The sequence below is a fragment of the Cyprinodon tularosa genome, unplaced genomic scaffold (genome assembly GCF_016077235.1).
Source record: "Cyprinodon tularosa strain WSP-4 unplaced genomic scaffold, ASM1607723v1 ctg19, whole genome shotgun sequence".
Classification (NCBI taxonomy): Eukaryota; Metazoa; Chordata; class Actinopteri; order Cyprinodontiformes; family Cyprinodontidae; genus Cyprinodon; species Cyprinodon tularosa.
Genome location: NW_024038678.1, coordinates 1,311,022 through 1,332,717, shown reverse-complemented (window position 1 = coordinate 1,332,717; position 21,696 = coordinate 1,311,022). Strand labels below are relative to the sequence as shown.

The 21,696-nt window shown below is 41.4% G+C and overlaps 2 protein-coding genes across 3 annotated transcripts in view; both read right to left on the bottom strand.

Moving 5' to 3' along the window:
* Positions 1 to 273: 273 nt before the first annotated feature.
* Positions 274 to 3,508, bottom strand: hspa1b (heat shock protein family A (Hsp70) member 1B). The gene is given in 3 exon segments (XM_038283072.1): positions 274 to 624; positions 626 to 2,204; positions 3,368 to 3,508. Coding segments are annotated over 2 exon segments (1,899 nt in total). The 5' UTR covers positions 2,185 to 2,204; positions 3,368 to 3,508; the 3' UTR covers positions 274 to 284.
* Positions 3,509 to 3,796: 288 nt separating this feature from the next.
* Positions 3,797 to 21,696, bottom strand: part of ahcyl1 (adenosylhomocysteinase-like 1) — a 34,819-nt gene continuing 16,919 nt past the window's right edge. For both annotated transcript variants that reach the window (XM_038283098.1, XM_038283099.1), the window contains exons 4-17: positions 21,405 to 21,505; positions 21,205 to 21,307; positions 18,319 to 18,413; positions 18,108 to 18,214; positions 17,636 to 17,752; positions 17,080 to 17,143; positions 16,865 to 16,953; positions 16,631 to 16,701; positions 16,357 to 16,451; positions 7,317 to 7,415; positions 7,136 to 7,204; positions 6,973 to 7,051; positions 6,724 to 6,844; positions 3,797 to 6,632 (exon numbers count right to left, since the gene is read on the bottom strand). In XM_038283098.1, coding sequence (XP_038139026.1) covers positions 6,626 to 6,632; positions 6,724 to 6,844; positions 6,973 to 7,051; positions 7,136 to 7,204; positions 7,317 to 7,415; positions 16,357 to 16,451; positions 16,631 to 16,701; positions 16,865 to 16,953; positions 17,080 to 17,143; positions 17,636 to 17,752; positions 18,108 to 18,214; positions 18,319 to 18,413; positions 21,205 to 21,307; positions 21,405 to 21,505 — 1,217 coding nt within the window. In that variant the 3' untranslated portion in view covers positions 3,797 to 6,625. The remainder of the gene's footprint in view (positions 6,633 to 6,723; positions 6,845 to 6,972; positions 7,052 to 7,135; positions 7,205 to 7,316; positions 7,416 to 16,356; positions 16,452 to 16,630; positions 16,702 to 16,864; positions 16,954 to 17,079; positions 17,144 to 17,635; positions 17,753 to 18,107; positions 18,215 to 18,318; positions 18,414 to 21,204; positions 21,308 to 21,404; positions 21,506 to 21,696) is intronic.

Sequence of the window (21,696 nt, the reverse complement as noted above, 5' to 3'; positions counted from 1 at the left end):
TTATTGCTTTTTCAGGTGTGCCTATCATTCTATCAATACTCATTCTTAGCTCAAAAATCAGTTTTATTGGGCATTTTTATCTGAGTCTTTGCATGTGTATTCTTTTTTTTTAACTCAAATGCTGAAGTACTTAAATAAACTATATTAATGGTTAATAATAATGGAACACCAATGGGGTTTTTTCAATGTTTATTATAAATATTTAGAAACAGTGAAAAGCTTTTCTTGAAATGAAACATCAGTCAGAAATGTTCTTTAGAGGTGAAATGCCACAGTCCCTAAATTCAGTCAACCTCCTCGATAGTGGGACCTTGAGAGCTACCTCCAGCCTGGCTGCCGCAGCTTGCTGATCCTGCCCCCTGGTACAACTTAGTCACAATTGGTTTGCACACCCTCTCTAACTCACTCTGCTGGTGCTCATACTCCTCCTTCTCTGCCAACTGGTTGTTCTCCAGCCAGGAAATTGTCTGGTTGCATTTGTCGATGACCAGTTTTTTCTCCTCTTCACTTATTTTTCCTTTCAAGGCTTCATCTTCAACACTGCTCTTCATGTGGTAAGCGTAGGACTCTAAGGAATTCTTTGCTGTGATCTTCTCTCTCTGCCTGTCATCCTCTGCCTTGTACCATCTTTTCAATCTCATCTTTGCTGAGTCTGCCCTTGTCATTGGTAATTGTGATTTTGTTTTCTTTGCCAGTGCTTTTGTCCACTGCAGATACGTTTAGGATACCATTGGCATCTATGTCAAAGGTGACCTCAATCTGTGGCACACCTCTGGGAGCAGGCGGGAGACCTGTGAGCTCAAACTTTCCAAGGAGATTGTTGTCCTTGGTCATGGCTCTTTCACCTTCATACACCTGAATCAGGACTCCTGGCTGGTTATCAGAGTATGTGGAGAAGATCTGAGTCTGCTTTGTGGGGATAGTGGTGTTCCATTTGATAAGGGGTGTCATAACACCACCAGCTGTCTCAATGCCCAGAGACAAGGGTGCCACGTCCAGAAGCAGTAAATCTTGGACATTCTCTGAGGTGTCCCCCATGAGGATAGCAGCCTGGACTGCTGCACCGTAGGCTACGGCTTCATCAGGGTTGATACTCTTGTTCAGATCTCTACCATTGAAGAAATCCTGTAGGAGCTTCTGGATTTTGGGGATTCTTGTAGAACCACCAACTAAGACAATTTCATGAATCTTGGATTTATCCAGTTTAGCATCTTGTAGGGACTTTTCAACAGGCTCCAGTGTTCCCCTGAAGAGGTCAGAGTTTAGTTCCTCAAAGCGTGCCCTTGTGATTGATGTGTAAAAGTCAATCCCCTCAAACAGTGAGTCAATCTCAATGCTGGCCTGAGTGCTGGAGGACAATGTTCTCTTTGCTCTCTCACAGGCCGTGCGGAGTCTCCTCACTGCTCTCTTATTCTGGCTGATATCCTTCTTGTGTTTTCTTTTGAATTCCTCCACAAAGTGGTTGACCATTCGGTTGTCAAAGTCCTCCCCACCGAGGTGTGTGTCCCCTGCTGTGGCTTTTACCTCAAATATGCCATCTTCAATGGTCAGGATTGACACGTCAAAAGTGCCTCCACCTAGATCAAAGATGAGAACATTGCACTCTCCTCTTTTACCTTTATCCAGGCCATAGGCAATGGCTGCTGCTGTGGGCTCATTTATGATACGCAGAACATTTAGGCCCGAGATGACTCCAGCATCCTTTGTGGCTTGCCTCTGGGAATCGTTAAAGTAAGCTGGAACTGTGATGACCGCATTCAATACCCTCTGTCCCAAAAAGGCCTCAGCTATTTCTCTCATTTTAACCAGGACCATTGAAGAAATCTCCTCAGGACAGAAAGTCTTTGTTTCTCCCTTATATTCCACCTGGACTTTGGGCTTCCCATTGTCATTGACCACCTTGAAGGGCCAGAGTTTCATGTCACTTTGAACCACTGGGTCATCAAATCTTCTTCCAATGAGCCGTTTGGCATCAAAGACAGTGTTTGTGGGGTTCATGGCAACTTGGTTCTTAGCAGCATCTCCGATGAGTCTCTCTGTGTCAGTAAAGGCAACATAGCTAGGAGTTGTCCTGTTGCCTTGATCGTTGGCGATGATTTCCACTTTTCCATGCTGGAAAACCCCAACACAAGAGTAGGTGGTGCCCAGATCGATGCCAATGGATATTCCCTTAGCTGATGACATCTTGCTTTTTTTAGATTAACCTGTATAGAATCAGAATAAGAAAATCTTATTTTAAAAGTTATTTTTGACAAAAGCATCACAACAAAGGAAAACTTTATCATAATTATCATCTATGGAAACATTTTTAATTAGCCATTAATAGTATCCTTGGGTGGTTTTGCAGCAAGTCAACACTTTGAGACATTTGGCAAAACAATTCATATTTCGGTATTGTAAAAACTAAAAAAGTGTTGCCCTACAGCAAAGGTCACGGATTAGTGGACCAGGGTCCGGATCCGGACCCAACCTGATTTAAAACTTTTATAAATTACTGCATCTTGTCCAACCGTCACATGCGTCGCTTCTCCTGTTTGTATGTTAAAGCCACTCGGAACCCCCAGTACCAGGCTGTACGTGATACAAATTAGACAATGAGCTGTGTCAGTTAGGGTTGCTGCTGTTGGCCCCTTTTAGACACAGCAGGCAAACAATTTGGATTTTAAAATGGAAAAACATTCCACTTTTTATATATATATATATATATTTTAATTCAATATATAACATTGATGCATAAACACTTGCATTTCATAAATGCTGTTTAAAGTAACAGACTATAATTAAAATGTCTCTGGACCTTTACTAGTTGTTCATTTTCTTTATTTGGACCCCACTCATTTTTAATTGGCTACCCATGCCCTAAAGTGTTCTTGAGGGGTGACCTTAATTCAGTGTGGTTGTCCTGCCTATAATTTATAAGCCTGTTGCTTTCCACTATGCCTTGTATTTAAACGTAGGTTCTCAGTGTCTGTTTTTATACTTCTGCAATACATGGTGATTCTATTTGTCTCTAGTAATATATTAACTTTGCTACCTTTGTTCATTTCAGATTTATTGAAATTATTGAACCTGTCGGAAGAATTATATCTATGTATCTAAACATCATACAACCAGACTTACATTTCTATAAAACCACCCAATATGTGATAAGGAAAGATAAAATAACTCTCAGCAACCCTCCACATTTATTGCTGGAATAAGCCTTAAAAAGTAACTTTCCTTTCAAAATTTCAATTTAAAATAATTTACTTATCTTTCAGGCATTTTCATTCAAGAAATAAAGTGAAAATAGTCACTACTTAGTTTATGCAATTTAATGTGTTTAAAGGTTTTAGACTGCTGAAATTGTAGAGTTTCAGCTACTTACAGTCACTGCTGTTCTCTTTGTTGCCAAGTGAGAGGAAGGAAGGATTTCCGCTGGGAAGTTCCTTTGTGTCAGTCTCTGCCGTCAGGTGTTTCTTCTGAAACTGCACGACTTCTACAGGCCTGTTGCTTATATAGCAACACCCAGGTTTCCAGAAGCCTCCCAGTACCCCCCTCCTCCTCCTTCAGGTCCAGTGACCAAACAGTTAATTTTAGAAACTAATGCAGCTAGCCTAGAGCGTAAGAGTCGTGAATATTCCAGAGAGGAAGAGTCATTTGACGCTCAGCCAGCACAGCTGACTGTAAGGAAAGCAATGCAGAGAATTTAGCATTTAGGTCCATTCAGGGAGCTGGGAGGAAGTTCCGAAGGGCTCCAACTGCAACCTTATTTCTATAACTAACCCCCCCTTTCCAAAAAGAAAAAGAAACACAGTTTTAATGCGGATTGGAAAGCTTTGCTTTATTGCTGATTTAATGCATGAATGTACATACATAGTACACTTAATGTCATTTCAATCACATAAAATGCTATTTAAGGTAACCAAGTTTAAATCAAAATAAGACAATGACAATCATATGCCAGACATAAAGTCTAAAGTTGTTTTTTTTTTTTTATACATCTTATTTGTTGGGGTTACAATTACTACCAGAAGCAGAAGAAGGAAGACATCCTGTTTAAATATTTGTTGTCAAAAACAAAAAGGAATGATTGTTAAACTAAAGTCAATGCTGATTGTTATATAAAGCCTGTTTCAAAACAAGTTTGGACACTTTTGGACTGTCTTAACTAAACCACATAATGCAGTTGTTGAAACTAATATATGGTCTGTCTAATTTTAAATCATACTAAGAATATGCTTGGGGGGAAAAAAAGTAATTTAAACACATAAAATGTTACTTACAGTCATCTAGTGGTGACAAAACTGATCACAGTGAAAGATCAGGGCTATAGGGACCTGAAGGTATTACTGTGTAGGTATTTTTGCTGAAATAAGCAATTCCTTGTATTCTTGTAGCTCTAATCTGATTTTATCTCTTGGTCTCAAAATCTTCCTAGCAACGAAATTTACCTGTTCAACTTATTGCTTAAGAAGTTTCTCTCCTACCAATAATCTCACAGAGAGATATTTCAGTCTTTTTCGTGACCTGTTGCAATAAAAAGAACAATTCCTACCAGAAAGATCAACATATTTTATTTCTAAAAACAGTGGACTATTGGGTGCTTCCCAGATATTTCTATTTAAAACAGTGTCCCAACCTCTTTAAATACAGAGCTGTAACTAATCGAAAAGGCACATTCATACCATGGCCTTAAAAGGCATCACCCAGGCAAAAGGCTCTACAGTGACAGAGATCAGGAGTGGAATGTCAGGGAGCAAATGGAAACTTGGAAATAAATATGGGATGTTTTTATTTATTGAAGTGACCCTTACAGCTTTACTTCTCAGGATTTTTCAAAATCTCCTTCAGTATTATGTAAAGCTTGTAATATTTAACGCCTCATGATGTTCTAACAAGTTAAGTTGTATATATAAGTTATATACATATTATATTATATATATTAGTTCTTCTTAGTTTCTAGTGCTGGTTAGCAGTGCCTTGAAAAAAATTTTCTAAACTTTTACATTTTTTTCATCTTTTGTTATGCTACAACCAAAAACTTCAGTTATTGTATTTGACTGACAAACACAAAGTTGCATATTTGTGAAAAGTGAGAAAAGATATAAATGGAAACCAGGATCTGAAGAGTGTGGCAAGCATTTATATTTTCCCCTTTTACTCTTATACCAATAAAAAATACCAATACAGTGCAAATGGATTTAGAGGAAACATATAAGTAATTTTTTTTTAAATGGCTCCCTTTCAGACATTAGTTATAGCTGCCTCCTAAACTAGCAGGCTTGTAAAGACATCATTGTTTAGAGGTGCAGCCATAAGGGTTGTGATTACTCCTGAGGAGCTGTGGAGAACAACAATATAACCTATGGACAACTGCATCATTTGTTGTGCACTCTACAAGCTTCATCTTTATTCACTGCAAAAAGGATTTATTAAAAATGTATTTTAAAAAAGTATGTTTACCATTAATTTGAGCAGATAAATAAAATTATCTGCCAATGGAATGAGTGTTTTTACCATCAACATGCAAGTACCTAAAATAAGAGACTGCAAGTGTTTTTTTCCCCTGTTTTAAGTGTAAATTGTCTTATTCTATTAGGAAATTGCCTCACTTACCTGATCAATTCAAGAAAAAATGCACTTATTTTAAGAACATTTGAAGGACCTAGATTTTTTAAAGTAGTATGTGCAACAGGAACAAAGTCATTATTGAAAGAAGTACAGTACTGCTTTCTATTTGCAACAAGTCACACTATTTAGCAAATGTGCTAAAGAAGGTGTTCTGGTCAGATGAAAATCAAAACTATTTTATCAAACACTTTTACACTTTGACAAGGAATATTACAGACTATTCCCATCTTGTAAAATGGTGATTTGTCTCTAATTGTGCAAAGGGAAAGGTGGTAGAGACAGAAAATAAAACACTGTTAGCACTATCTGTAGGGAAAGGAAATCCATTTCATGCAACCCAAACTTTTTAATCAGTGTACATCAATAATAAGTTGTATCGTCTTCTTTGGCTACCTTGTAATGTTCTGTCAGAAAATCCCAATAAATACATTGAAGTTTATGGTTGTAATATGACAAAATCTAAAAGAAAAATCTATATGAATGCATTTTTTATGTTTCAAGAATGAGTGAATGTTACCTTTAGAGCTTATGTGATCACATAATTCCAAAAATGCCTTTATGCAAATAAAACTAAAATATTACGCATAGTAATACAGAGTCTACTTCAGCTCAGCCTAAACTCTGGTTAATGAATGTGCCCATAGTTTTTTATTCAATTGCCACTGACAACAAAACAGAATGGCCATTATTTGGCACTGTGCATAAATATAGTAAACAAACAAATCAACGGCTTTGTCATTGGGAAAAAAAATCACTAACAACTTAATACACAGAAACATCAACGCATGCAAGTAGGATGCTCTCTGAACACAGAACAGATTCATGTTAGTTGATTATATATTATAGATTCTCTATATAACTTTTCCTGTAATATTTAATTCTACTTTGAAGTGCTATTAATAAGTTACATTCAGCATAGGTAAAATAATTCCTCCATTTTGCAGTAGTTTATAAAATAAAATAGATATCTCTGTTTGTCTCAGGACGTTTTGCTGAGTAGCAGATATCATTTCTAGTACCTGTAAGATAAACACAGTTTTATTGTACTCTTTTGAAATCATTTGATTTAAAATGAAAAGTAGTAAAAGGAAAAGGCTAAATGCCCCCAACCTGTAATAATTTGGCTTGAAGGGGCCATTCTTGTTCAGCCCCATGTACTTAGCCTGCTCGTCAGACAGCTCGGTCAGATGGGCGTCAAAGTTAGGCAGGTGCAGACTGGCCACATATTCATCTGAGCAAAGACAGAGTAATTCACTATGGATGAGGCTGACTTAATCTTTACCTTTATAAAAGCTGTGGATCTTTGGGGGCGTCATAGGGTGGCAGCAGTGAGCAGTTTTTAGAAAAAAAAACTCTTACCCATTTTCTTGGGCAGGAGATAAACATCCTGTTTGTAACGTCCTTCTGGAGCGTTGTACAGCTCAATCAAGGCCAGAGCCTACGGACAACAAAGAGGACAGAGATCTAAGACTCACACACCTAACCTGCAAACATTGTTCAGCTGAAGGCCAATAAAACTGACCTGAGTAGTAGCAGTGATGGACAAAACAAATGTAGGCACTGTAGAACAGCTCAGATTTAAAAGACGACCCTGAAACAAAAAGTTACTTATAAATTCTATGAACAAATTAAAAAAATCGGAAGCATGAAACTGTTGTAGCAACAAGAAGTGTGAGGATTGACGTTAATGTCTAGGGATTTACCTCTGCCAGCACAATAACCCTTTTTCCATCTGGCCAGATGATGTGGTCGACCTGAGAGCGAACCCTCTCCCAGGTCAGCTCAGGACTGCGTAGACTGGCCTGAGGACACACAAAAAGAAAAAACATAAAAATATTGTTCAGAGGGGAATAATTATGAGACATCTGTCAATGATTTACACTCTTTTTATCACTTTGTATCACTACTGCACAAAAATTGAAGTGTCTTGAGAGCTTTATTGAACGAAATTTCTTTTTGTGTGTGCAAAATGACAATAAAGTCTGTCTAAGTTTTTTAAGGCTATCAAATTTCGACGAGTGGATAAGCATGTTTTTCACCCTCTTCAGATGGTGGTACATATTACATACAATCACCTAGAGTGATTGTATTGTTCACACCAGAACTAAGAAAACAAAAAAAAAGTTTAGATTTTACCCCTCAGCTGTTTCACCACTTACATTTTTTTCTCTGGTACTGAACCCGATGCCTTGAATTAAATAGATGTCATGATTGCAAATTTATTTTTAATAACAGGTATCAGGAATCTGTGACCTAATTCTGCTCCTCATACCTAAAATTGGATTACTGGCTGTGACTTTATTGGCTGTGTATCTTCAACAGCTGTCATTTAATTTTAGAAATCCAAAAACAAAGCTATGTCTATGCATATGTATTTATTTTTTTGGGATATATTTAACTAAAAGAATATAACATAAGCTAGAAAAGTATCAAAGAGCCATCAAATCAGAGGGTAAACATGCTACAGTAATGGTGCTTAACACTGCAGTTACAGTAACTGCTCTGGATGTGAACAGCAGAAGGACCAACATGGCTCTATGTTATGAATTAATTCTGTTGAAACAAGTAAAATAACTTATGTGGAGAACTGAAAGAACTTTTTAAGCAGTTTTCGTGATCGAGTCAATGCATGTAAGTTTGGACAGAACTGCTTGTTTCAGCTAAGCAGGGGTATGAGACTAAAAAATATGGGTAAGAAAAGATGTCTCCTGCACTTTAAAGTACCGTAATGCTATTTATATATATTTCTATAAGTAAACATTATACATGGGATTGATTTTACATAGATCATGTATCAGACCGTTACTTGATAACAGCCCAAGTCTGTTTGTTAATTGTTTGATTTAGGACCAGGTCTTGAGTCCCTGTTGTTCTCATTCAAAGTTGACTATCTAACTTCAGTGCAGCACGGGAGGAAGTCCAGATAGTGTATTAGTTTTCTTTTTTCAATCTATCACTGTGACCCTCTTTTAAAGCTAAACTTGACAATACTGGATTGCAAAGATGAAAAAAAGGCAGCTTTAGTGTATTTTGGCATTTTAGATTCAGTTCAAAAACCCCACTTCATATCGAACATGGTTTTAAAGATGTCTAGAAATGAATAAGGAAGAATATTTGCCCCTTTTTTCAACTTTTTTTTATTCATTCAGTGATCAAAACTCCAAAATGATCAAATTCTGATGCATAACATCTTAAATTGTTATAAAGAATGCAAAATTCACTACATTTATGAAATATTGCTACTTAAGTACTTTAGGAGATGCTTTAATCTGTATATTAATCTCAGTGCTCACCACCACTAGTTAGAACTGAAGAATCCTACTGGATGAGGAAAAAGCGTCTTCTAGAAAACTTCATGTCTAGTTGCATAAACTGAACTTTTTTAAGCTTGACCATGACCAGGATGACTAAGAATCTTCACAAACATATTACTTTAGGAGATGAAAAAAGGAGAACAAAAAAAAAGAAAAATTATTTGGTAGTTGTTGGGAGCTGGAGAAGTTCCACCTTTCTCCAGCAGAGTCCGCCGTGGATCCTTCTGAGTGAGCCTCCTGCACAGCTGCAGCTCATCAAGATCATCAGAGGATCCACTATATAAGCTGTCTTCAGACCTTGCCTCAACGCCGCAGTGTTGATCCAGTTGGTCAGCGCCTAAGCCTAGATCCTCAGTGTAACTTTGTGACTTTGAATCCAGCCTGAATTCTAACCGTTATCTCTGTCTTCCAGGAAACCAGTGTCTCCTCTATGAAGCTCAGGAAGAGCTAACCTGCCGAGCCGACCCTCTGAGCCAAACCTGAAGATTCATAGAGAACTTCCATGCAGCTCAGGACTAAGAGCTGGAAAACCCAAAGCCAAGGTCTGTTCATTATTAGACGTGAGACGCTGAAGCAGCAAGCGGACTCTGCTGATCAACTCCTCTCCAGATCCAACAGTGACTCTCCCAAAGCTAACCTCAAGAACCCTCAAGGTACAATCAGTTATCATCTAGAAATCAAGCTCCTGCTTGCAACGCTAACTGAACTGTCTCTCACGCAGACTCCGCTGAACCAGTGTCCAGGCCCGAACCAGAACCAGTACTTCAGTGTGCTTGTATCAAAATAAACTTGTTGAACTTTTATTCCTGTGTCCGTCAGTGGTGTTCTGCATACTTGGGTCGCTATTAGTGAACCCATCATGACAGAACACTGCGGCCAAACTCAAGGCCCAGCAGATCACCTCACCCGTCGATTGGAGGAGCAGGATGCCCAAATTCAAGGACAAACCCTAACGCTCCGTGAGTTATACCGCCTGGTTGATACTCATAACCATATGCTACAGAGCTATGCTAACTATTTGAACAGCGCTAATGCTCCCCCAGCACCACAACCATATGGGGCCCAGTTCCACCTCCGGGTCCCCCAGCAGTGAGGGTTCATAAAGGAGTTCCCCCAATTTCTTCCAGAAGATTTTTTTTTTGGAAAAAAAGGGTGGGATTGAAAGGTTTTTTATTTCAATGTCTTTTTGATTTTTCAGAACCCCCCGGGGAAAGCTTTTCCCAGGAAATTAAAAGAAAAAAAACCTTTATCCTTTTCTCAGCTAACGGGAAAGACCCCTGGAGGGGGGTCGGGCAATTTCCCAACGACGTTGCCTTAACGGGTTTTTTACTATGATTTCCTTCAAAAATTTTTATTTCAGGTTTTCCCAACCAAAGGGACAGATCAAACCATTAAACTCTCGAGTCTTTTAAATTTAAAAACAGGGAAATTCTTCTGTGGCTGAATTCTCCATCAAACCCCCCCCCCCCCCCCCCCCCCCCGGGTTAAAGCGGCTGCTTCCGGATGGAACCAAAGCGCTCTAAAAGGGACCCTATTTCTTTCCCTTTTAAAAATGAGCACATTAAAGTTTAGCTTGAAAACCCTCGACGAACCAGCTCCCCTCGAAAAAAAAATTTTTAATTTTTTCTTACCATTAGTTTGGGGCCCAATAGAATCCGTGCCAGAAACAGTTCTAAAAAGGGGGGACCTTTCTTCTCCCTCACTAACGGACTGTTTGTTTTTCCCTCTCCCAGAGAAAGAGGGTTCCATTCAGGGACCTAGTCCCAGTCTTTACCGCGGGCCCTTTCGGGGCCTCTCATTGGGGCAAAGGGGAAATGTCGAACCATGAAAGGGGGGAAACACACGAGGCTCCCCCCAAGGAGAGACAAGATTTTTTTCAAGAAATTATGCATTAACTGGGGTTTTAGAGTGGAAACTTCATCGTTTTTCCTCCCCGGCAAAATAAAAAGCCGGGCCCCCGCCAGAGGATCTGGGGAGTCTGGGGGGGCCAAAATTTAACCTAAAAAATTTCTCCTCGACTTTTCCTTCCTGCCACGTTGTTTTGTGTTTAACCCAAAGCCTTTCCCTTTTCCGCTTTTCATGACTCAGGTGTGAAGGAAAAATTTTAATGATTTTTAACCCTCGCCCAACAGCCCCAAATTTGGGAAACCATTCCCTGACTGGCTTTTTAGGTTTTGTATTGACGGAAAGAGCTTCACCAATTTAAACCCACCCAAACTCAGCCCCTCGGCACTTTTTGTCAGGTAACCCCCGAGGGAAAAATAACATTTTTTGTTTTTTCCCTCTGCATTTCCCCTCTGGTGCTTGGTTTCGAAATGGTTGGAAAACCCAAAATTCCTTCACATTAAATTGGACCGAGCGTCAAGGAAAATCTGGTCCCATCCATCCCCACAAAAAATGCCCCCGTTCAGCGGGCCCCCCTTTGGGGGGGTTTTTCCCTTTGGGTGGGGGGGAGAGGGGCCCTTCCCCCGCCCTTTTCCCTTTGTTCCTTCCGAGTCCATGACCTAGTTTCCTTTGTTTCGGTAAGGGCAGTGCCGGCCCCTACCTCCACACAGCCATTGACTGCGCCATTGAAACTACCCCGGGAAAGCACCACTACCTAGCAGGGGATTTTTAAAAATTTTTTTTCCAAAGCCTAAAAAGAAAAACCCAGGGGAAAAATATCCCATTAATGAATCATTAGTGCGGGGAATAATCCCCCCATTTTCCTCCCCTTTTTTGGGGCTGGATTTTTTCTTCGTTTGAAAAGAAAGATGGCTTTTTGAAAAACCATGTTTTGATTCCCGAGGTTTAAACCAGATCACAAAAAAAGAACAAATCCCCACTTCCCCCTACTGGGCCTTGTTTTCCAAAAACCTGTACAGGGGCCACAGTTTTTCTCAAAAACTGGTTTTAAAGGAAGGGGCATTTCATCTTCTTAGGACCCGAGAAGGGGGAGAATGGAAAACAGCCTTAAAGACTCCTTTGGGGCCCAAATTTTGGTATTTGGAAATTTCCCTTTTTGGGTTTTAACTAACGCTTCCACCCTGTTTCCCGGGGCCCTTGTGAATTTTTGTTCTCAAAAGATTTTTTAAAATGTATTTGTCTTCGTTTACATTGAGGGGCCCTTACTCTTTTACCCCAAAAGAACCTAAAATTGAACTTTAAAAAAACATGTCCGCCTTGTTTTACAGAGACTGCTGGGGGAACAGCGGGCCCGTAAAGGCTGAGAAGTGGGGAATTTCCCCAGTCTTAAAGTAACCTTTTGGGGTTTGTGCCCCGAGGGGGGGCCAGGAAAAACCATTGAGGAAAAAGAAAAAAGGCATTTTTCCCCGGGGCCAGTTCCAAAAAACCGCAAACAGTACAGAGATTTCTAGGTTTGCAAATTTTTATGGGTCGGTTCACCCGGAAACTATAGCCAGACCCCCCTTTCCCCTTTTAACTTCCCCTGACCTCGTCAAACGCACTTTTCAGTGGGACTCCTGAGGCGCAAGCTGCTTTGTTTAAATTAAAATCTTTATTTTCCGGGCCCACCAGTGCTAATGCAGCCTGACCCAGTAAATTTTTCCCTTTGAGGTGGACGCTTCAGATTCTGGGAGGGTTGGGGCTGTCCTATCCCCCGGGGACTTTACACGGATTAAAAGATCCACCCTTTTGCATTCTTTTTCCCGTAGACTTTCTTTCCCCTGGCAGAATTACGATGTGGGGGGACCCAGACTGTTGGCCATCAAAAATAGCATTGGAGGAATGGAGACATTGGCTGGAGGGAGCTGAGCATCCGGTTCTTGTATGGACTGACCACAAGAACCTGGCTTACATCCAATCAACCAAGCAAGCCAATCCTCGCCAATCCAGGTGGTCCATTTTCTTCTCACGGTTTAATTTCATCATCTCCTACAGACCCGGATCCAAGAATGTCAAACCCGATTCTCTCTCTCGTCTTTACTCCGTCGATCACCCCGAGACACCTGAACCTGTCCTTCCGCCTTCCTGCACAGTGGGAGTGTTTAACTGGAAATCACTGACCTTATCAACTCCGCCCTGGCCACTGAACCCGATCCAGGTAACGGTCCCACTAACCGAACCTATGTTCCATCTTCCGTCAGGTCCCGTCTCATCCAATGGATGCATGCTGCCAAGTTTTCTGCTCATCCAGGAGTCAGTAGAACAATAGCTTTGATCTCAAGACGCTTCTGGTGGCCCACCCTCCATAGAGATGTCAAGGAGTATGTATTGGCTTGCTCCACATGTGCCCGTAATAAAGCCTCACACCAACCTCCTTCTGGCCTGCTTCAGCCGCTTCCAGTTCCCTCGCGCCCTTGGTCCCATATCGCCATTTACTTTGTCACAGGCCTCCCCGTTTCTCGAGGTATGTCCACCATTTTCACCATTGTAGACCGTTTTTCGAAGGCCTGCCATCTCATTCCCCTTAGGAAACTCCCCACGGCCTTCCAGACAGCCCAGCTCCTCGTCAAACACGTCTTCCGTTTACACGGCATTCCCCAAGAGATCCTCTCGGACCGGGGTCCTCAGTTCATTTCCCAGGTTTGGAAGGCATTCTGTTCTGCTCTCGGCTGTAAACCCTCTCTGACCTCTGGTTACCATCCTCAATCAAACGGACAAACAGAGAGGATGAACCAGCAGCTGGAATCAACTCTTCGTTGCCTCACCTCTTACAATCCCGTGGACTGGAGCCAATTTCTCACTTGGATCGAATACGCGCACAACTCCCTCAGATCTGCTTCCACTGGTCAATCTCCCTTCCAGGTTAGTCTCGGTTATCAACCTCCACTTTTCCCCACAGACGAGAGAGAGATTTCGGTCCAGTCAGTAAACCAACACATCCGCCGCTGTCAGAAAATCTGGAGAGAAACCATCGCCACCCTCAACCGATCTTCAGAGACCAACAAACGCTTCGCCGACTCCAGGAAACGTCCCGCCCCCGAGTACACAGAGGGCCAAGAGGTATGGCTATCCACTCGGGACATTCCCCTTAAGGGGATGTCCCGAAAACTCTCGCCCAGATTCATAGGCCCCTACAAGATCTCCCGAGTCATCAGCCCATCAGCCGTCCGTCTCCAACTGCCTCAGTCTCTCCGGATTCATCCAACCTTCCACGTGTCACAAGTCAAACCTGTCGTCTCGAGTTCTCTGTGCCCGCCTTCCGACTCCCCACCACCCGCCCTGGAGGTCGATGGTCATCGTGGACTCCCGTCGACGAGGTCGCGGCTGGCAGTACCTCGTCGACTGGGAAGGCTACGGACCGGAGGATCGCCAGTGGGTTCCGGGCTCGTACATCCTCGATCCTGCCCTTATCGAGGAGAACGAGCGTTCCTGCCCTTCGACCTCTTGCGGACCGCCAAGGGGCGGTCGTTGAGGGGGGGGTACTGTTGGGAGCTGGAGAAGTTCCACCTTTCTCCAGCAGAGTCCGCCGTGGATCCTTCTGAGTGAGCCTCCTGCACAGCTGCAGGTCATCAAGATCATCAGAGGATCCACTATATAAGCTGTCTTCAGACCTTGCCTCAACGCCGCAGTGTTGATCCAGTTGGTCAGCGCCTAAGCCTAGATCCTCAGTGTAACTTTGTGACTTTGAATCCAGCCTGGATTCTAACCGTTATCTCTGTCTTCCAGGAAACCAGTGTCTCCTCTATGAAGCTCAGGAAGAGCTAACCTGCCGAGCCGACCCTCTGAGCCAAACCTGAAGATTCATAGAGAACTTCCATGCAGCTCAGGACTAAGAGCTGGAAAACCCAAAGCCAAGGTCTGTTCATTATTAGACGTGAGACGCTGAAGCAGCAAGCGGACTCTGCTGATCAACTCCTCTCCAGATCCAACAGTGACTCTCCCAAAGCTAACCTCAAGAACCCTCAAGGTACAATCAGTTATCATCTAGAAATCAAGCTCCTGCTTGCAACGCTAACTGAACTGTCTCTCACGCAGACTCCGGTGAACCAGTGTCCAGGCCCGAACCAGAACCAGTACTTTCAGTGTGCTTGTATCAAAATAAACTTGTTGAACTTTTATTCCTGTGTCCGTCAGTGGTGTTCTGCATACTTGGGTCGCTATTAGTGAACCCATCATGACAGTAGTCTTCTCTCTTCTTTACAAACCTACTCAGACTTGAAAACCAAATGAAGAGATTCCATATTTATATAGACTTTTAATGCTGTAAAAAAAATGTTGTGTTAATGTAAATCATAGTTTGTTAACTAAATTGCAGTAAGGAAAGTAAAAGGGTCTTTTTCAATTTCAGCTCCAGCCAATCAACTTGCGGATCACACCTTCTCCATAACCAATCATCTTTCAAGATCCTCATAATTTTGCTCTTAGCCACCTCCTCCTGCATTCTCACACTATTCTCAGTCCCACTCACCCTCTGACTTATTCCACCACCAATGTACCTCAGGGGAAGATTTCTTTAATACTTTTCTAGGTTACTCATCCAAGTGAATGTTAATTCACAGAATCAAAGTCTTCTGCTGGGGCCCGAGCGCCAAAGAACTTGGCAGATGGCCGCTCACACTTAGTTAGCCTGGTTCTGTTGGAGGGTTCTTCCTGTTAAAAGGGAGTTTTCCTTTCCACTGCGGCTACATGCATGCTTAGTGTGAGGGATTTTAGAGTGAATGAATCCTTGCAATCAGCTGGTTTCCTTTATATAGAAACATTTTGAACAATCTGACTGCGTTACATGTATAAATAAATTGAATTGAATAAAACTTTTCTATGACAGCTTTTCGCTGTGTGAGTCTCTCCTGTTTGATCTGACTTCTGTACATCTAGATCAAACATAGTTGGACTTTAACAGTCAAACCTGAATATTCTACACTGAACAGAGGATCTTTTAAAAAACACATTTCTTTTCTCAATCTCTTGAAGACTCTTAAGATAATGTCACTTAAATTTTGCAAGGTGAAGGTATTTTTACACCAAACCTTTGATATGCATCATGCTTCTGCTTAAATTCTGTTTATAATATTCCCCCCGCCATGCTGGAGGCCACAAACCATACACATTTTAATATGCATGTAACTTTAAGGGACCAGAAACACTTGTGCTGTGTTCCTTTATAATGCAATATAAGTATACTGGGGAAAGACACCAAACCAATTTAGAGGTAATATTCCATATAGCTCACCATTAATAATAGATGGAGCTCAACAAAGTTGCATTTTACACCTGATCACCCTAATTACTACATCAGAAGCTTTAATTCAGACACATTTAAATAGGGGTTAAATAATGAAAATTCTTCTTTTTTTTAAGTTAACAGGCTGAAATGTGATTAGGTCGAATAAAATAGTGTTTTTTCTGCTAAAGTGTGTGAATACATGCCCTTTCCTGCTGATGAGAACCATCTTTTCCAAACAACCTCAAGGGTCAAAGTGCAAGCGGAAATACTGAAGCACAAACGTCCAGCTCATATAACAGATATATAGAGTGATAAAATTACCACATCGATCTCTGTATTGGAATGTCCCATATTGCAGACAATGCAGCCATTCTTCATTCGGTCAAGATGTTCTCTGGAAACAACATTCTTGTTGCCTGCATTTAAATAAAGAAAAATAGCTGTTTACTTTTAGACATTACGCATCAAAGGGGTTTAAAATCACAGAAAAATTATGTTTTTATTCTAAAAAACACAAATTAATAATCAAAAGAGGCTCTTAACACTGTGAGCAATAAAGGAGAAGGGACAGATGCCACTGCATGGGGCTCAGTACCAGTGCAAGTTATCACCACGTCCATCTGCCGGATGACCTCACTCAGCTTGACCACCCGAAATCCATCCATACTGTTCAGACACGAACCAGATATTTGTATTCATGCGAAAGTAAAAGTAAATCACTTAAAGAGTGATTTTTCTATTACAACTAATTCAATACACACAAACATACATTTTAGTGGGGTGCATTTATTGATGGGGGAGTGCTGAATGGTAATGTGCAGTGACTCACCATGCCTGCAGGGCACAGATGGGGTCAATCTCTGTGATGCACACAGTGGCGCCGAGAGCTTTAAGAGCAGTGCAGCAGCCTTTTCCCACCTACAGATCACAAGGCAGTGCAATAAAAAAGGTCAGCAGTAACAGTGGAAACTCAGTCATTTTTAAGTAAAAGCCTTTGTTCTTTGTTGTTGTTGTTTCTTTTTTGTAAATTTAGGAATGACTCACCTCACCATAACCACACACAACCACTTGTTTGCCTCCAAACATTATGTCAGTAGTTCTCTTCAGGCTAATAGAGAAACCAAAAATAAGTGTTTTTACACCATCACTTATAAAAGGGGCAGTTAGAACGAAACATTTATAGACACAAAAAAATGACATCATCTCTTTTTCTCACTATCTGACATTAAATCAGACAAAAATTTTCCAGATTTAATTCATAAATTGTTGCACATTATTTTTTTCTATTTGATGAATGCTATGTTAATCAGAGAGAATATGTTAAAAGAGACTTTTTAACAAAAATCTTTAAAGTCTGCAAACTTGGTTACTTTCCTTGAAATTGTTTAATGAAAAAAAGAATTAAATGTGAAATCATCAACCCTGTGATGATGCCTGAATTATCCAGGTATTTAACAAGCAAATAATTTGTTAATCCAAATTGTCCTAATAATAATAAAAAACAAACTAGTCTGATTAATGTCACACAGTGTTAAAATAAAATGGTTGTAGAAAACTGTAAATATCTGTTTTCTACAGTAAATATTTCTAAATTGCTTACCCATCCAGAATAGATTCTCTGCAGCAGTAGAGGTTGTCGAACTTCTGCTTTGTCACCGAGTCGTTCACATTCATTGCAGGGACACACAGTTTTCCTGCCTTCGATAACTGGTACAATCTGAGAGGACACATTAGGAGCTGTGCTCAGGTAGATGAGGTCACATGACACCTTTGTGCATATCCAATGAAAAGTGAGATGTCCATCTTTATGACATGAAGCTATCTGGAGCATCTGGCTAATTGAGTCTATGGAAGGTTTATTTAGCTGTGTCATGTTTCTCGAAAGCCCTGAAGTCATATAAGTCAAACGTCCCCTAAAACCCATTATGTCATGTATCACTAAGCAAATGGCTTATATAATATCCTTGGATATGTTTCCTGTTCACGCAATACAGTATTCAGAGTTATTCATCCGCAAATGCTGTCAGGTGAAGCAGAGGAAAAACTTTAAAATGACGATAAAAGTATCGGACCTGTGAACACCAGTGACGCTCTCCTCCACAATTCCTCTGACTTTTTTGAAAACGCTGGGATATTTCTTGTAAACCCAGTGAGTTAAATCTCCACCATCATCCAAGATCTTTGACACAAAAAAAGGAAAGGACATCAGTCATCCGCATCAACGATTTAAGAAGGCTCCTAAAGGTAAGGGTCGACTTTGGGATGCTACTGTACTCATGGTACCATATTGGCCTGCCAGCCGTCGTTGTTGACACAGCGATCGATGCACCACCAGAAGTCATCCTCTGATTCACCTTTCCATGCAAAAACAGGCACACCTGGAGAAAGCAAAACACACTTGATGAGCAAACGCGGAGTAAGTAACAAAACCCATTAGGGAGCGTTACACTATAAAAACATAAGCGTGACATTTAACACTTTTAAGGTTTCTCAGGGTTTATTCGGTTTGATGACTACTGTTAAAGTAACATAAACCTGAAAAAATTTTATTCATTAAGATGCAGATTATTACAATGGCAGGATTTTATTTTTGCTTGAAACCCACATTTCAGAGTTCGCATTAACCAACAAGGATCATAGTTGCTTATAGTGTCCGTCTATACAATAGCTTCACTTAACTAACCATACTCCCAGTATGACCTGGATCAGCATTTATTTCTTTTTTTTTAATACAGCCTGTTATTTTTTCAGTATTTTAGCTGTATATTATTTAGTTGATCTACTTAATCTTGTTTTTTTTTACAAAAAAAGGAGTTTTCCCCCTTTAGAACAAATGTCATATATATACCGTATTTTCACGACTATAAGGCGCACTTAAACGTCTTTTTTTTCCCTCAAAATGTGCGGTGCGCCCTATGTGTGTTGTAACTGCGACTTTTGAGACCACCTCATTGAGGAGATGATGAAAGAGTGGCTGAATGTAAGGAGACCAGGTGTTTTTTTTTTCACCCCTCACCATCGCTGTTAATATGTAACTCCATGCGTGCCCATCTCACAGCTGATGTGAAAAACATGGGGAAACAAATTAACGCTGTGCTCGCTGTTCAACCGCTTGACATCGGTGTGAACCGGACCCAGCAGGTGCAGCAGAAGCAGCGAGTTTACATGCAAAGTCAATGGTTGACGCGCGTATAGGTGCAGCAAAAGGTCCCGCAGCGCGTTTTGGTGCAGCACGTCGGGAGCGTTTAAGCATCTGACGCACCGCCAACGCGCTGCTGCTGCTCGAGATGGAAAAGTTTTGCTGCTGGACGCGCCGCATCAACCAATCAGAGAAGCTGATCTGGGAGCTGACAGCGAGACAGACACAGCGCTCTGATGACATATGATATTAAATGAAAAAGGCTGGATGGATGAGGAGATGATGAAAGCGTGGCTGAGGGAGGTGTATGTGAGGAGACTAGGTGGTTTTTTCCACGCATCACCATCGCTGCGTGCCCATCTCACAGCCGATGTGAAAAAAAGATGAATCAAATGAACGCTGTGCTCGCCGTTATCCCGGGGGGTCTGACAAAGGAACTTCAACCGCTCGACATCGGTGTGAAGCGGCCGTTCAAAGTAAGGCTGCGAGCGGCGTGGGAGCGATGGATGACAGACGGATACCACAGTTTCAGGATAAGTGGAAGGCAGCGCCGGGCAAGTTACGCCACCGTTTGCGGATGGACTGTAGATGCTTGGACTAACGTGTCTGCTGGCTCTGTGGTTCAAGCTTTTGCAAAAGCCGGCATTATTTCTGAGGAGCTGCGCTGCACGGAAAGTGACTCTGACAGCGAAGAAGGGGAAATTGGCATGTCTGATTTAGCGCAGATGTTTAATTCAGAAACAGAGGATGATGACTTCGATGGGTTTGATTAATACTTTGTAATAAATACATGAATAAAGCACAATCATACTCAGTTTTGCTCCCGCTGTATTTTTCTCCCTGAAAACTTAATTCAACAACAGCCTCTGGGCGCGTCTCCTCCTCTTCACCGCGGTGGCTGGCAGGTGTTTTTTCATCTAAATAATCTAAATCTTGCAGCTATATTTGCTGTGATCAGTGGGAATAAAGTAGTTTTAATATGTTTTTAAGTGAGAAAGTCCACCTGAAAACGTAATAATTGCAGTCAGTTCATCCAGATTATCTATTTCTGTCGGAGGCGCTCAGACCCCCACATACCAGCGGTGCACCGACAGTAGAAATCCTTTCATCAGCAGCCTCTAGGCTGGGCAGCCTCCGGGTTCACGCGGTGGCTGGCTGGTGTTTTTCATCTAAATAATTTAAACTGCAGGCACCAGGATACCGGTAATAAAAGCGAACATATTCCGTCGGCAGGTTTCAGGATTTTAAGTTAATTTAGGAGTGATCACAGCGCTGTGTCATCTGCGATGTGTCTGTCTCACGGCCAGCTGCCAGGTTTGATTAATACTTTGTTATAAATACATGAATAAAGCACAGTCATACTCAGTTTTGCCCCCGCTGTATTTTTAAATACGCAGTAGAGGTATTTAAAGGTAGTAGAGGACATGTACCTGTATATAAAAAACGCACCCTATAGTCCGGTGCGCCTTATGTGTGTGTTAAATACAGAAATGGGACACATAACTGAGAGTGCGCCTTTTAGTACGGTGTGCCTTATGGTCGTGAAAATACGGTAATAAGACTGCCTTGGCTTTTTTAATGCATTATATGATCTTGTTTTTTCTAGTACAGAGCAAAGAAATGAACTCTCTGCATTTAACCCATCCCCTTGGGGAGCAGTGGGCTTCCATCTTGGGGCGCCCAGGGAGCAGTGTGGGGTTAAGGTCTTTGCTCAGGGACCAAGTGGCAGTCTGTGGGAGTGGGGTTCGAACTCAGAACCTCAGGATTCCAAGCACTATGCCCTAAGCACTAGTCCACCACTCCACATGCGATCTGAGGATAATCTTTTCTTTAGTGTGTAATTACCGGTATTAGTTCTATTATGGTTTACTTACTATACGTTTTGCGAAATTCTGATTTTTTTATTGCGTTTCTGTTCCCATAAATCTTCATGTTATCGAAGTGTTAAGGAATGGGTTGCAGTAAAGATTACGTTTTAAATTGGTCATGAAGAAAAAAGTCCCACAAGCTTATAGAGGAAATAATCTCACCAGTTTCAGCAAGAGCAGCGGCCACCTCGTTTTGAGTAGAGTAGATGTTACAAGCGGTCCAGCGGCACTGGGCCCCGAGGGCCACCAGAGTTTCAATCAGAACCTGGGATGATATAACGAATGACATAAAAAGTTGGGAGACTTTACTTTTTAAAAAAAACCATCAGATGGACTGAACACGAAAAGAGCAAAGAACATACGGCTGTCTGAGCAGTAATGTGGGTACAGCCCACTATCTTCGCACCAGCCAGCGGCTTCTCCCCCTGGGCTCTCTTCCTCAGAGAGATCAGGGCAGACATGTCTGTAAAGAGAAACATTAGCATTAAAAACCTATTAAACTCTTACTGAGAAAGTTTGGTTAAAATTTAAAAACAAATTTGAGGGTATTTTTTCTAAGTTAGGACTAACCACACGATGCTAAGAATTATATATATCTGTGCATACGTACTAAAAATATATTAGAAAGATAGCAAAGGGTGTACAGGCAGGGCT